The 15,609-nt window shown below is 38.3% G+C and overlaps 1 protein-coding gene across 3 annotated transcripts in view; it reads right to left on the bottom strand.

Annotated features, from left to right (window-relative positions):
• Window positions 1–15,609, bottom strand: part of LOC121315174 (focal adhesion kinase 1) — a 185,298-nt gene that overhangs the window by 127,152 nt on the left and 42,537 nt on the right. Inside the window, exon 1 of one of the 3 annotated variants that reach the window (XM_041249187.1) lies at window positions 10,046–10,298. The exons of the other annotated variants lie outside the window; for them this stretch is intronic. Coding sequence (XP_041105121.1) covers window positions 10,046–10,064 — 19 coding nt within the window. The 5' untranslated portion in view covers window positions 10,065–10,298. Of the gene's footprint in view, window positions 1–10,045; window positions 10,299–15,609 lie in introns of those variants that run through there. 3 annotated transcript variants of the gene reach the window in all.

The raw sequence follows: 15,609 nt of genomic DNA, 5'->3' as shown, positions 1-15,609 counted from the left end.
AAGCCCCATTTTGAGCTCTGTACCGTAGGTCTGCGTTTGTCAGCACAGAAGAATGCAGTGCTTTGCCACGTTTGTTGCCGTCTTTTTTGCTTTCTCGTTCTCTACGTGTTTATGACTTGCTATATGATTTTTAATGGTATTGACTCGTACATGATCAATCAAATGACAGCAAAATTTGCAGAACAGTATCCCCACCATCCTCATATAGATTATCAGAAAATGCTTTAGCTCTGTCTTGCTGAAACAAACTTTATTTTTTCTTCACTGGTGCAGCCGCCATGTTGTGTTTCAGCAGAGACACGTGAGTGAAGTTACATGATGAATTAACTCAGCTTAGCTGGGTGGCACAAAAAAAAACCTGCATAAAACTGGTTGCAACTGCAAAATTCCATTCCCAATGCCTAATTCCACAATTATGTCCACGATTCGGGAAAATCAGTAGCCCGAACCTATACCTTTGTTACAACGTCAGCTACTGTAGCAAATTTGCATACATTTTAAAAGGTAACATTAATTACAGTACATGACTGCAAACAAAAAGATGGAATCAGTTTTCTAGCACAAATGTCTTGCTTACTGTGCAACAAATCCGCTTGTGTTTTGTGACTTTCAGCAGGTGACTTGTACTAATCATTTCATTTCTCCAACCAACATTACTTTGAGTAAGTTAAACCATCAATAACACACCAGCACATTTTCTATAAGGGGCACATGTTTTGATCACGACTTGCTTGGGTGTGTGTTTTCAGATGCAAACTGTAGTCAAATGGTAATTCCCTATTAGTGCTGATTCATCATGTCGCACTGTGAAGAGTAATATTATTCTTGACGATATGATTATCAAGTGAACCCTGTACTGGGACAATGCATTACAATTCTTAAAAAAAAAACAAAAAAAAAACATGTATTTATTTATTTACTTACTGTAAAAAAATGTTGTATAAGTCGATTTCTAGGCATTTTTGGGGGGCCCTAAAAGGAGGGGGATCGACTTCTACACCGGTGCAACGTATGCACAGGTGTGTCTAATAATAAACCACTGTACCAGCGCCACAATGGGATTACTACAGCCACGGTTACTCACACAAACTTAACTGTCAAAAACCCGATTATTTTTTCAGGATCTATGGCATTCAGGTCATGTTGCTAGGTAGAAAAAGCCACTGTTCCAATTAAAAGTTTTAATTATTTATCTCAATGCCCTTAATCATTTTGAATGTTCAATCACAAGCTTTCAGACTCTTGACTGACCTCTCGACCCAGACGTGTGTAAGTGGAGAACAACAAAAAAAAAAGATAGCTACTGTTAACACAATAGCTGTCCATCTCTATTAATTTCATTATTCCCACCCTCCCGAACCATTGATATGTCAACATTGAGACTGAACCCGCCCCTGGGATCCATAGCAAACAGCTATTGGTTAGAAAGCAGAGTAAACTCAAGTCTACCGTTCGTTGTAACTGCAATACAATATTATAATTAGAGCTTCTGATTTTCGGTTTTAACCGATATACGATAAAACACCCCAATACAAAATAAAAAGAAATCTGTGTATAGCCAGTAAAAACTGGAAAAACCGTGGAAATGGTTACTTAATTAATATTTACCATAAAAAAAAGCCTGCTACAAAAAATAAAATAAAAAATACCTTCCCCAGTGCAGCTGGGCAATGTCCTCCTTCCTGACACATATCTACCATTGATTCGATCTGAATACTTTAAACCCACCCCAACTACTGAATGGCACTACATTCCTACATTCCCTACTGGAGACTCTGCTTGCAAGATTTAAAACAAGATTACAGGCTTGTTCACAGGATTTAAAGCTGTAGTACAGTTAAGATACGGGGGATTTAAAACAGAATTGCCAATTGTGGCGAAATGTAAAAGAATGCCTACACACAAAAACCCCAGAGGGGGCAGTGCTGTTTTCGAAATTTAAATGTTTAGTGCGTTTCAAACATATTCTACCATAGCACTTCTCTTGCACTGCCTTGTACACTAGGTATTCAGTACATATTTTACTGAAGCAGCTCATGTTATCCAGAGGCAAAGCTTTAATTTTTTCATTCGCCATCTCAACAGCAAAGCACTGTACAGCACGTATTTGATCAAATCATTAAAATCTTGTTTGAAGGCCCGACAGTAGGGTAAAGCCCAGCCCCGGTGGAGGAACTGCGTTCTCACCATGAGTGCAGGCTAGAAAAGACAACACATGCACTCCTTTCAATCAACACTCAAACACTGAAGTGTTTGATCACTTCCATATTTCATACAGGGACGGGCAGGTCAGTATTTTATACATCGCCCCTGATAAACATCCTTTTTATATTATTGCTGTAGTTCACTACTATTTTTACTAAATAACTGGCTGTAAAAGGATATATTTTATACTTTAGAAGTAGGCTACTTGCTGTCAGCAACGTACTGCATGTTTCTTTGCGAAGCTCAGATTGCTCATTTCATACACCTGCATATAAATGACAGAAACACTACTTTAAAAAACAAACCAGTGTTTTTATTTGGTAGATTATATGGGGGGCATTACAGCTATTGTGCCCTATAGAATTAATAATGTTACATTGACATATTGAAATTACATATTACTTTGTAATTTTACAAAAATTGAAAATGTGACATTTCGAAATCTAACCTGAAATGTACTACTATATTGTAAATTCTGGTAGACTTTTAAGATATCATTTTGTAGTTTCTTAGATTGCATGACAAATAAAATATCTAAATTATGTTCATGTAGGTTTTGTTTTTTTTAATTAATGACTGCATCCTAATATTCTACAAAGTGACGCAAATATTTTGGCCTTAATGTCAATTATATTCAAGTACATAGCCTACTGTGTGGTATTTGACAGCTACTGTACCATTCAATTTTTTTATAGTGTAAAAAAGTCAGTTGTGTAGTGCATACCGCTCCTGTGTGTCCAGGTGCAGGCTAGCGGTACTGCACCGTTTCACTGATACTCGCCACTTCAAACGTCATTGATCTGGTTCTACAAGTCCTACAGTGATCGTCAACGGCTCATTTGAAAGGTAAGAACTTGGACCAATTAGCTGTAATCTAAGTATTTATTTAAAATGTTCTATCCTTTAACAAAAATTTTAAAAAATACATTAAAAAAAAGCTTGGCCTGAGCTGTAAACCTGTAGTGTTTGAATTGGTTTTGGTTCTCTGTTAGCAATGAGCTCTTGCAATTGGAATCCAAGAACAAAGGCAATGCAATAAGTCTAGTGTCGAAGGGTCACCAGAGGCTATTGAATATTGTTTTTTAAACAATAAGCCCTGCGATGAGCTGCTCCCTTTGATGAACAGACATCTGGGCCCCTCTAAAACAACTTTAGCACACATGGGATTTATAATGGAGACACAGCACATATTTGATCAAATCATTAAAAAACAAAACAAAAAACACATCCTTAAGTAAACACAACTGTGTCAACTGAATCACTCTTACTAAATGACTGCACATGTCACTGTGCACAGTACTGACACTACAAAAACTTTAATTTCAATTCTAACACATCTTTTATGGAAACCATCTTGCCTATTTTGGGACTTGAATGAGCAATAAATGAAAAGTAAATAAATAAATAGATAGATACACAGATACACACAATACTACACCTAGAAAGGATTGTAAATACAGCAGGCTAGTTATCAACGTTGTCAAATAACACTGGATGACCACATTTTTAATAGACTGGTCTTGCTGCATTACATAGGGCATGCTCCTTTTTCACAGCAGCTCTGACCTGTCATGTCCATATGTCAGAACATAAGAGTTCACTCCAGACAGTCCTGAAGCAAGCTGGGCTACTTTCAGCTTCTCTCTGTTAGGCTGGCGGGAGAACAATCACCTGCTCCTCAAGCTGGCTATGCAAGCCACTCCCCAGTAACATTTCCAAAAATGCAGGAAACCAGAGATCAGTCCCCAGCAGTGAAGATGACTCAATTCACATACTTTCAGAGGAAACAGCATTTCACCTTATTTCAAACAGAATGGGCTTCACATAAAATATTCTCAGTGCACCCAAAACCTTTTTTTCTTGCCCTAATGCCTCAGAGTTATCAATAACAATGGTATCAGTATACATAGGCCTACAGTTTGACCACTTGTACTGTACTTCAGCTTCAGATAACACTCAAACCAAACAATTAAAAACAGTAAGATGCAACAACATGCAAAAAGTTTTCCTTTGCAATATGATCTACTGTATTACACCATACACTATGTGCACAGCTCCTCTCATTCAATATGATCTACTGTACTACACCATACACTACGTGCACAGCTCCTCTCATTCAATATGATCTACTGTATTACACCATACACTACGTGCACAGCTCCTCTCATTCAATATGATCTACTGTATTACACCATACACTACGTGCACAGCTCCTCTCATTCAATATGATCTACTGTATTACACCATACACTACGTGCACAGCTCCTCTCATTCAATATGATCTACTGTATTACACCATACACTACGTGCACAGCTCCTCTCATTCAATATGATCTACTGTATTACACCATACACTACGTGCACAGCTCCTCTCATTCAATATGATCTACTGTAGTGCACAGCTCCTCTCATTCAATATGATCTACTGTATTACACCATACACTACGTGCACAGCTCCTCTCATTCAATATGATCTACTGTATTACACCATACACTATGTGCACAGCTCCTCTCATTCAATATGATCTACTGTATTACACCATACACTACGTGCACAGCTCCTCTCATTCAATATGATCTACTGTATTACACCATACACTACGTGCACAGCTCCTCTCATTCAATATGATCTACTGTATTACACCATACACTACGTGCACAGCTCCTCTCATTCAATATGATCTACTGTATTACACCATACACTACGTGCACAGCTCCTCTCATTCAATATGATCTACTGTATTACACCATACACTACGTGCACAGCTCCTCTCATTCAATATGATCTACTGTATTACACCATACACTACGTGCACAGCTCCTCTCATTCAATATGATCTACTGTATTACACCATACACTACGTGCACAGCTCCTCTCATTCAATATGATCTACTGTATTACACCATACACTACGTGCACAGCTCCTCTCATTCAATATGATCTACTGTATTACACCATACACTACGTGCACAGCTCCTCTCATTCAATATGATCTACTGTATTACACCATACACTACGTGCACAGCTCCTCTCATTCAATATGATCTACTGTATTACACCATACACTACGTGCACAGCTCCTCTCATTCAATATGATCTACTGTATTAAACCATACACTACGTGCACAGCTCCTCTCATTCAATATGATCTACTGTATTACACCATACACTACGTGCACAGCTCCTCTCATTCAATATGATCTACTGTATTACACCATACACTACGTGCACAGCTCCTCTCATTCAATATGATCTACTGTATTACACCATACACTACGTGCACAGCTCCTCTCATTCAATATGATCTACTGTATTACACCATACACTACGTGCACAGCTCCTCTCATTCAATATGATCTACTGTATTACACCATACACTACGTGCACAGCTCCTCTCATTCAATATGATCTACTGTATTACACCATACACTACGTGCACAGCTCCTCTCATTCAATATGATCTACTGTATTACACCATACACTACGTGCACAGCTCCTCTCATTCAATATGATCTACTGTATTACACCATACACTACGTGCACAGCTCCTCTCATTCCATATGATCTACTGTATTACACCATACACTACGTGCACAGCTCCTCTCATTCAATATGATCTACTGTATTACACCATACACTACGTGCACAGCTCCTCTCATTCAATATGATCTACTGTATTACACCATACACTACGTGCACAGCTCCTCTCATTCAATATGATCTACTGTATTACACCATACACTACGTGCACAGCTCCTCTCATTCAATATGATCTACTGTATTACACCCTACACTATGTGCACAGCTCCTCTCATTCAATATGATCTACTGTATTACACCATACACTACGTGCACAGCTCCTCTCATTCAATATGATCTACTGTATTACACCATACACTACGTGCACAGCTCCTCTCATTCAATATGATCTACTGTATTAAACCAGGCTGCATTCAATGATGATTAGAGAGTAAGTTATACTACACCATACAATGTGGGATGTGATACAGTGAGGAGAGAGAGTATTACATCAAAATGTACTCCATGACAATTGATTGGTTGTGTGACAGCTTCTCTCATGAATATGATATTCAGCTACAGTACACACCCATACACTGTGCCATTGTTGTGGGTATGGCAGTTATTTCCCTGTATTTAAGGGACATAAAAAAAGCCTGTTAATAGCAGTTTGATCCATTCCTGGTTTTACTAAGACACAGCTGAGCTTGTTAACTATACACAAGGGCCGATCAAGCTTGTAATAAAACTTGGAATGGGGGAAGACTGCTATGCAATAGGAGTCTTACTTCTATCTCTGCAATATATAAACCCTTTTTCTTACCTTATTTGAGTTTAGTATTTTTGGCTCCATTCATTATTTATTTTTTTGTTATCAGCATGAAAGCCAATTGAAAGATGACCTTCACCATGTAGCCTTGTACTGTACTAGCAAAATATTTGGCTCCCATGGAAAACACTTCTCCAAAGCGTCATATTGGCAGAGCACACATCCAAGATTCACGAGTCAAGAGGGTGAACAGAGAAATGCCCTAGACAATGTGCTATAACAAGGCTGTAGTGCCTCATGGGTAGGTAATGTATGACATTGTTCATTTACATCAGATTTTCTGCAAAGGAGAAGTATCAAGAGATTTAAAAACAGGTTTGTAACAACTATTCTAAAAAGAGCTGATCCTTACTGTAAAGCACAAGCACTCACAAAGTAATATATACATTACTGAATATACTTTTCAGTGCAGTGCTGGATCTACACTGAACATACAAGACAACGTTGTGTCGAGTCCAGTGGGCAAGTCAGGGCTTGGACCCCTTACAGAAAATGACACATACTTCTGCTGGCTTAGACTGAGGGATATTAATATATATTCAATAATAAGAACAGCTGAACTGTTTCCAGCACACACCCACTCCCACAGGCCCTTGTTCCAATTCTATCACTGAAACAGAGGGCACGGTACAAGCAGTAATGTGAAAGCTCCACCCCCTGGCAGGCTACAGGGAACTTGACAATGCGTCATTTCACTGTTGCAAATGCAAAACAACACTCCACTTCAAAAAGAGTCCACCTACACTATCCCCACACTCACTGACTTCAGAACATTCTGGGTGCTGGCTGGACATACACAAATAGAACCCCACCAGATCCCAAACAGAACCCCAATATAAACACCACTAGACGCCTGCAACAGCCTATGATAACATGACTGTGCCACTTGAAGTTCAAAGTACAGTATGTGATGCAGCACAGTTCTCATCTATAAGTGTAAACGAAGACATGGTTACAGATGTTGTAGACTTTTAATCTATTACTCCACAAGAAACACACAAATGACAGATGTCTTAAGGGATAGGATGTGTATATATATATTTATATATTTACACACACACATACACACATATATATATATATATATATATATATATATATACATATATATATATATATATATATATATATATATATATATATATATATATATATATAATAAAGCTAAACCTTAGTTAACTTGACAGATATTTCCCCGAGTCTTCGCATGTAGTTATGGAGGTGTATGCCCTAAATTAATCAGTTAGACATGCACTAAGACCCAGAGGATATCCTCTTAATTTCCAAAAGGAGCGCCTCAACACCAGCTGGCTCCACTCCCATCCCATCTCAACTTTCAATACTCCACAAGGCCATCAGCTTCTGATCTTATAACAAAGAGCCTGGGATAAAGAATGGGGTCTGCGCGTGCTGCACAGCGCAGACAGGGAGGAGGTCAGCAGGAATCCCCTAGGATCCGAGCACCTGCTTCGTAGACACAGTAAGCACAAACGCATAGTATACTATAAGAGGAGACTTATGGCATCCCTTCTGAGACATGCTGCCTTATTCTAACCCCTACAAGAAATTAGAAAAGAAGTGTAAAGGATTGGAAAGTTATTTCTAATAAAAAGGTATTGAATGTTCAATGCACCTTCCAGGAACACATTCAACTGATGAAAACGGTCATTTTATAGTGCTGGGACGAACATGGGATTTTCATGTTTAGATATTCGCTCAATTTAAATATTCATTCGGCTATTCGTTCATTTTCAAAAAACACTAAAAGCCATTATATTGCTCTGAACGCAGGCAGAGACAGCACAGCAGCAGGGGGCGTGGCCATGGCCCCTGTGTGTGTGCCTTTATTTTATAACAAGACCTTACCATATGTAACACGTTAAAATAGAAAAATATCCCAGAAGAATAAGTTGTGTAGGACTTACTTTACCCCAGTAAATTAACTACAAAACAAAGGATGCCAAATAGCAATTCAAGATAAACGTTGTTCTGTTTATTCCCAAAATAAACCGTACATAAAGTTGACACCAGACTATTTTTATTTTTTTTTTTTTACTTTTTCTTCATTCCTTGTTGTTGCCGTTTTCACATTTAACAGTGGCCATTGACACGTTTTCATAAAGTAATAACATGAGGTTTACTTGTGCCTTTTTGTAGCTGAACAAGCAAACTGAAATTTAACTTTAAACACTTCAAATAGAACAAACATGGAAATGGTGTTGTAAAATAAATGGGAAAAAAAAACTCACCGTTTTGGTTCTTGTTTATTACATAAAATCTATATAAATCACTGCACATTTCCGGCAGGTTGGGCGCTGTTTAAGCAAGGCATTTCAGAATGAGGTGCTTGCCTTTCTTCTGTCCCATGGGATTCTGATTCGCTGTAAAGCAGCACAATGCGGATGGTCTTCCATAGCAATCACTATGAGTGTACTTTCATAACCTAGCTTGTTTACTTTTCGCTGTCTAAAATTTTAAATAGAGATGCTGTGTTGATCCTGTTTTTTTGTGTATATATTTTTATATATTAATCTCGCATCACACAGAGCTCTTTTTCATTTGCCATTTTCAAACTGTTGCGCAGCTTCTGGTGAGGTGTAAATCAGTGCAAGGTATTTTTGTCATTTCTAACGAATACGAACATCTGAGTACATGTCAACAAATACTAGTTTGAATATTCAGATATTTGTCTTAGCACTGCATCTCAGAAATTTCACCAATAGAAAAAAAAATACCAGACCAGTGCAAGCTGCCCCAACACTGTTCTGCTGTTTCCCTCTACCCAGGAGTTTGGGACAAACTAAAATGTATTTTAATATAACTAAAAGATGTGTGAAATTAAGAACCACCAATTCCATTAGTTCCGCAAATCCAAAAAATAAAATAAAAGCGCCTTTATTATCACACCAATACCTCATTTAATTTGTGCAAAATCATACAAGTCAACTCACAAATCTATAAAAGCACGTAGTGTAAAGCAATTCCCTTTTGGCAACAGGAAACAGTAACGTTTACTGTAGTTACACTACAACTACAATCTAAGACAGTAAGATAATGTAATACTGTTATCCTCAGAGCTTGGAAGCATACTATGCTGTCTGGCTGCTTTCAAAATACTAACAAGCTATGCAGACATTTCCAGTAAAAAATGGCTAACCGTATACTGCCCAATTTCTGTATTATTCATACTGACTATTTGCATTCAGTGACGACACTACTTTTTTTTAGTCTCAAATTCTTAACACTTTCCTTTTCAAAAAGGGGCCAACTGCAATTACTGAGCAATTCAAAACAGATGGCAGCTAGCATTGTAGCTGACTCCTATACAGTACAACAGAGCAAAGAAGCAGCAAGCTTTCAAAAAGCAGGTGGAGCAGGGGGTGCTCGGACACACACACACACAATTCAAAGCCTGTTTCTAAAATACCTGTCCTTACATATTCTGATCTTTGTACTACACTAAAAAACAGTGACAAAACATGCAAACTTACCATGGTACAGACCTTCCATTAAAAGTGGAATTGCTCCAACAAAATAAGAAAAAAAAAGCTATTGTATATGTAATCCTTAAGGCTCCCTTCTCCACATATAAACTCTAGAGCGAATCCTGAAAATGTAAAAATAATTTCATTTTTTCACCCTTAATCTCAGGCAAAATAACAAACCACCTACAGTGCAATAGCAGAATACTGAATTTAGCTTCCTCAGTTCCAGGTCTCAGTACAGGTACTGTATGTGGACAGACCATCAGAGATACTGAAAGAGAGAGGCAGAGGAAATGATTGAGTGTTTTCTTTGTCTCTCCCTCAAAGCGAGAGAGAGAGAGAGAGAGAGGAGAGAGAGAGAGGAGAAACACACATTCACAAACAAAAGGCATCCATCAGTAGGAGTCCATTAGCTTCCGCTGACGAGACAACCCTGTTCTGCCAGATGGGTGAAATCTATTTCCTTATCTAGACCAGCAACAGTAAATCCAGTATTGGACACAGCTCATCAGTACTGTTCTTTCAATAAAGAACTAAGTAATCTTGCAGAATACTTAAGAACATCAAATACAGTAGGCCTGCTATAGATTAGCATGGCAAAAAAAAAAAACGAAGCATCTTTACAATTTACTGTGATTGTACCACAAAACACATCATCCTCCATCCAGGCACCACACAAAATCAACATAAAATGGGCACAGTATACCCCACTACTGTAAGAAAGCAGTCACTAATAGACAGGAATAGTTCAAATCCCTGACCACTTAACCCACAGAAAACGCATGCATCGACTTTTTAGATGAGTCAAAAGATGAAGAAAGTTATTGCACTTATCCACTGGAAACACAGCGTCCTGCAGCACACATTTAATCACAGTCTTCGATGGTCAATCAGTGGGGTACAGTATGGTACATTGATTTGAATTCTACATGGAATAACCCAAGCAGCGCAGTGTGATTGTAAAGAACACTGTTTGCGCAAAAAGGCATGTAAAAGACCCTTGTCCCTTAAGGGAAAAAATAAACTCCAACACGATCATTTAGTGTTGTTGTGGACTGGATTGCAGGCTTTGCGGCAGTGAAAAGTTTAATATAGCACAGGTGATACCCTCATGGCAAGATGACAACATACTTAAGGAAAAAGTTGTATGCTTTAATTTGTAACTGTTTCAGAAATTAAATACCAGTGTTCCCTCCAAGTATTTTCGATACTGAGAAAAAGGGTAAATTATCAGTGAGAAACCTTCGGCCACACGTTAACCCTTTATTATTTGTGTTGCATTGTACAATTTTGAAACACTATTCCAACACAAGTATCTCCAATTTTACAATTTACTTTAAAATTTAAAACAAGACATTTATTGGGGTGCAGCCTCTGAATCCTCTGATTATAGATATATAAAGTAACCCTTCATGAAGCCTGTCTGAGATCCTATAATAGATGCAGCCCTGTCAGATAGACTGCATGCTTAACTGGTGGCCTGTATAGAATTGCCTTATACTAAGCACCTGAAGACACTTCAAACCTGTCAGAATGTTTATAGACATATCTTGGCTCACTGCTGCCATTAAAATAAGCAGGAAAACTTTAATTATATACCACAGTTCAGAAAACTAATGTCCATCACTGTTGTGAGAATCATATTCACAGTCTTCCACAAACACTGTAGTTCAGTCTACAAATGAAGCTGTTTTGAAAAGACCTGTTTAGCTTATTACTGGCATTATAATAACAACACAAAATATGAAAGTTTAGTACCAGTTCAGCAATGTCATGTGAGAGTAATCCTATGAAAAGTATTCCACACGTTAAGTTTTGCGTTTTACTGGCATAATAAACCAAGATAAAATATGGAACACTGATAAAAGCATGTTGACTGACTCGTTGCTCTAAAACAGGTTCACTGCTGTGTATTACCTGATTGTAATTTAAATAACACCCATTTTTATGTAAATGCATAATTAAATCATCCCAATTGTGTATTTGTTAATTCTGCCTTGCTATTTGCAAGATTTAAGGTGTGTCTCCAGGCAGTAAAGCAAACAATGTCCTTTAAGGAATGGACAGCTAGAAAAATAGCTCTGCGTTCGTTTCATCATCATCAGAATATATAATGTAATTAAGAAACAGTCATGCTTTAACATTATTAATTCTAGATTTATTAAATGCAGGTAGAGGGGAAAGACATAAACTAAACAATAATTCAAAACGCAATTAATTTGGCTTACTTCAGCAAAGCCTCGCCTTGTGAGCAGTACCATGGGTCTAAGTTTCTCATCATAGAAGAATGCTGTCTTTTGCTGTCTTACTCTCTACGTGTTTACGACTGTCTGGCATTATGATACTACAGCACAACTTTAAGAATAGTACCCCACAAACTCATATAGATAATCAGATTTTGTTTTAGCTTTGTCTTACTGAAACATTGCATTTTTTTTTCTTCGCTGGTGCAGATGCCATGTTGAGTTTCAGCAGACGTGAGTGAAGTCACATGATGAATACACTCAACTTGCAAAAAAATAAACAATGCACAATGTATGCCTTGAAATTACCACTGCATACACTTAAATGTGTATTTTTGACTAATATTCTTATTATATTTTTACTAGTTTCAAAACGCTTGAGATTCATTTATAAGAATCACCGATAAGAATCAACCACACAGGAATCCAAACAAATGTGACAAAATCATTCCTAGCCTAACCATGCTAAAATATTCCTGCTTGTAAGAATCAAGCAATCAGCTTAAAGGGGGGGTGGGGTGGTGGTGGTTGCGGCGCAGCACATGAGAAAGGAGGAGGGATTGCTGAACTTTGCATCTCCACTTAGTCAAAAACTGTGAGATTTGCACTGCAGCTGAAAATAAAACAAAACAGATGTTTAAATGCAGTGGTAGTCCTGACAGTAAAATACTGTACTGTAATGTTATGTCATTTTGATTCAAAGGCCATGGAAAACCGTACGCTGTTAAACTAGATGACCTCACGAGACGGTCGCTTCAAGTATACTGAAGTAAAATAGGATTCTCCAGCCTTGAGTAAATATAATCATGATCATATAACAAGTTGCCTACCATGAGGACTTGTTTTGATTGTTTTGATGTATTGACCCAGTGATTGAGCTCCAGTGACATTTGTATACTATATTTAAACTGCTGACGCGTGGAGGCGCTTTTGCTAATTGTAACGTGACATGGCTGAGGGCAGTGTAAATGATCAGGCTGGAGTCTTGACTCACAGTTTAAAACTGGTATTGTTTTTTTTTTTTTTTATTATAGTGCGGTAGGGAAACAACCGCTAATAAAATAAACAAACAAAATAAACTTAGCTCTCAGCTGGAGCACTGACTAAACAATACTTTGTGTGGTCCCTGTTTGAGATCAGGATGGACAAGCCATTTACCCACCTAAACAAATATAAATCAAAACAGTTCATACGTTCCCCTCCGGAGTTACACATACACTGTGACTACTTTACTTACAGTGCCAAAGTCTACACCCCCTTGAACTTTTTTCACATTTTGTTGTGTCAGTGCCTCAGAGTTTCATGCATTTTATTTTTTTCTACTTATCTACACACCATACTCCACACTGTTAAGAGAAAAAAAGTTTTTATTGAAAAAAAAAATTATATATTAAAAATACAAAACTGAAAGATCCTAATTGGATAAGTCTCCACACCCCTGAGTTAATACTTGGTGGAAGCACCTTTGGCAACAATTACAGCTGTAAGTCTGTTGGGATAGGTCTATACCAACTTTGCACACCTAGATTTGGCAATATTTGATGATTCTTCCTTACAAAATTGTTCAAGCTCTGTCAAGTTCCTTGGGGAGCGCTGATGGACAGCAATCTTCAAGTCATGCCACAAATTTTCGATTGGATTTAGGTTGGGGCTCTGACTGGGCCACTCAAGGACATTTACCTTTTTGTTCCTTAGCCACTCCAGTGTAGCTTGGCTGTGTGCTTTCGGTCGTTGTCATGCTGAAAGGTGAACTTCCGTCCCAGTTTCAGCTTTCTTGCAGAGGGCAGCAGGTTTTCCTCAAGGACTTCTCTGTACTTTGCTCCATTCATTTTCCCTTCTATCCTCACAATTGCCCCAGTTCCTGCAGATGAGAAACATCCCCATAACATGATGCTGCCACCACCATGCTTCACAGTAGGGATGGTGTTCTTTGGGTGATGCGCTGTGTTGGGTTTGTGCCTAACATAACCCTTTGCATTTAGGCCAAAATGTTCCATTTTAGTTTAGTCAGACCACAAAACTTTTTGCCACATGGCTACAGAATCTCTGGAGTGTTTTTTTGCATACTTCAAACATGATTCAAGGTGGGTTTTCTTGAGTAATGGCTTCCTTCTTGCCACCCTACCACACAGGCTAGATTTGTGCAGTGGAATATTGTTGTCACATGCACACTTTGACCAGTCTTGAGTCTGTAGCTCTTGCAAGGTTGCCATTGGCCTCTTGGTAGCCTCTCTGATCAGTCTCCTTCTTGCTCGGTCATCCAGTTTGGAGGGACAACCTTATCTAGGCAGGGTCTTGGTGGTGCCATACACCTTCCACTTCTTAATAATCGTCTTGACCATGCTCCATGGGATATTCAAGGCCTTTGATATTTTTTTATACCCATCCCCTGATCTGTGCCTTTCAACAACTTTGTCCCAGAGTTCTTTTGAAAGCGCCCTGGTGCTCACGGTTGAGTCTTGGCTTTGAAATGCACTACCCAGCAAATGGAACCTACAGGAACTGCTGAATTTATCCTGAAATCATGTGAATCACTACAATTTAGCACAGGTGGAGGCCACTTAACTTGGTGTGTGATTTTGAAGGCGATTGGCTAATCCTGTTGCCAGTTTTTGTGCGCATTTAGAGGGAACGATGTTAAACATTGTACAGCCTTTAGCCTACCGCATAAGTAGCCGATGGATTCTAAAGTTGTCATAAAAAGAAGCTTAAAATCAAGAGTAGTACTGTGTACTGTAGAAGTTTTGCCTAAGCTTACAGTATATAAAGCAGTTCTACAGTTGTTCACACACACACTAAAAATTTGCATTTTTTTTCCCTAGAATCCCCAGAATACAGCTCCCTTCCTCCAACATCAACCCCCTGAAGTGAACACAGAGGACCCCTGCTAGACACCCACGCAGTTCCACCAGGACAACCACAACACTGCACTGCTGCAGGGTAATCAATCAATGGCCTCCGACAGGGCATGATAAATGACGCAGGCACTTCAGATGTTATTGCCTAGTGAGAAGTCTGGCAGTAATCCACAAATTATTGGAAATGGTCGCTTGAAAAATGTGACAAGCACAATCAGGATTTCTGTCAGGAGTATGCAGGCCATTTCCAATAATTTAAAACTGTAAAGTACAACAGAACTATGTGAAGGGGGATCAAGGACATTTACTGTAAAGTTAGCATAAAAAAACACATGCAGCAATTTATATTATGATAATTTCTTACTCAAGGGCTGGGTGCTGCAGTAATGTGTTAGCAATCGGAGTGTCATTTCTTGTCTATTACTAAATGAAAAACCCGATTAAAAATAATGAAATCTAAATAAATAAA

The sequence above is a fragment of the Polyodon spathula genome, chromosome 4 (genome assembly GCF_017654505.1).
Source record: "Polyodon spathula isolate WHYD16114869_AA chromosome 4, ASM1765450v1, whole genome shotgun sequence".
Taxonomy (NCBI): Eukaryota; Metazoa; Chordata; class Actinopteri; order Acipenseriformes; family Polyodontidae; genus Polyodon; species Polyodon spathula.
The sequence above is the reverse complement of the archived record's forward strand: the minus strand, read 5'-3'. Positions and strand labels throughout refer to the sequence as shown.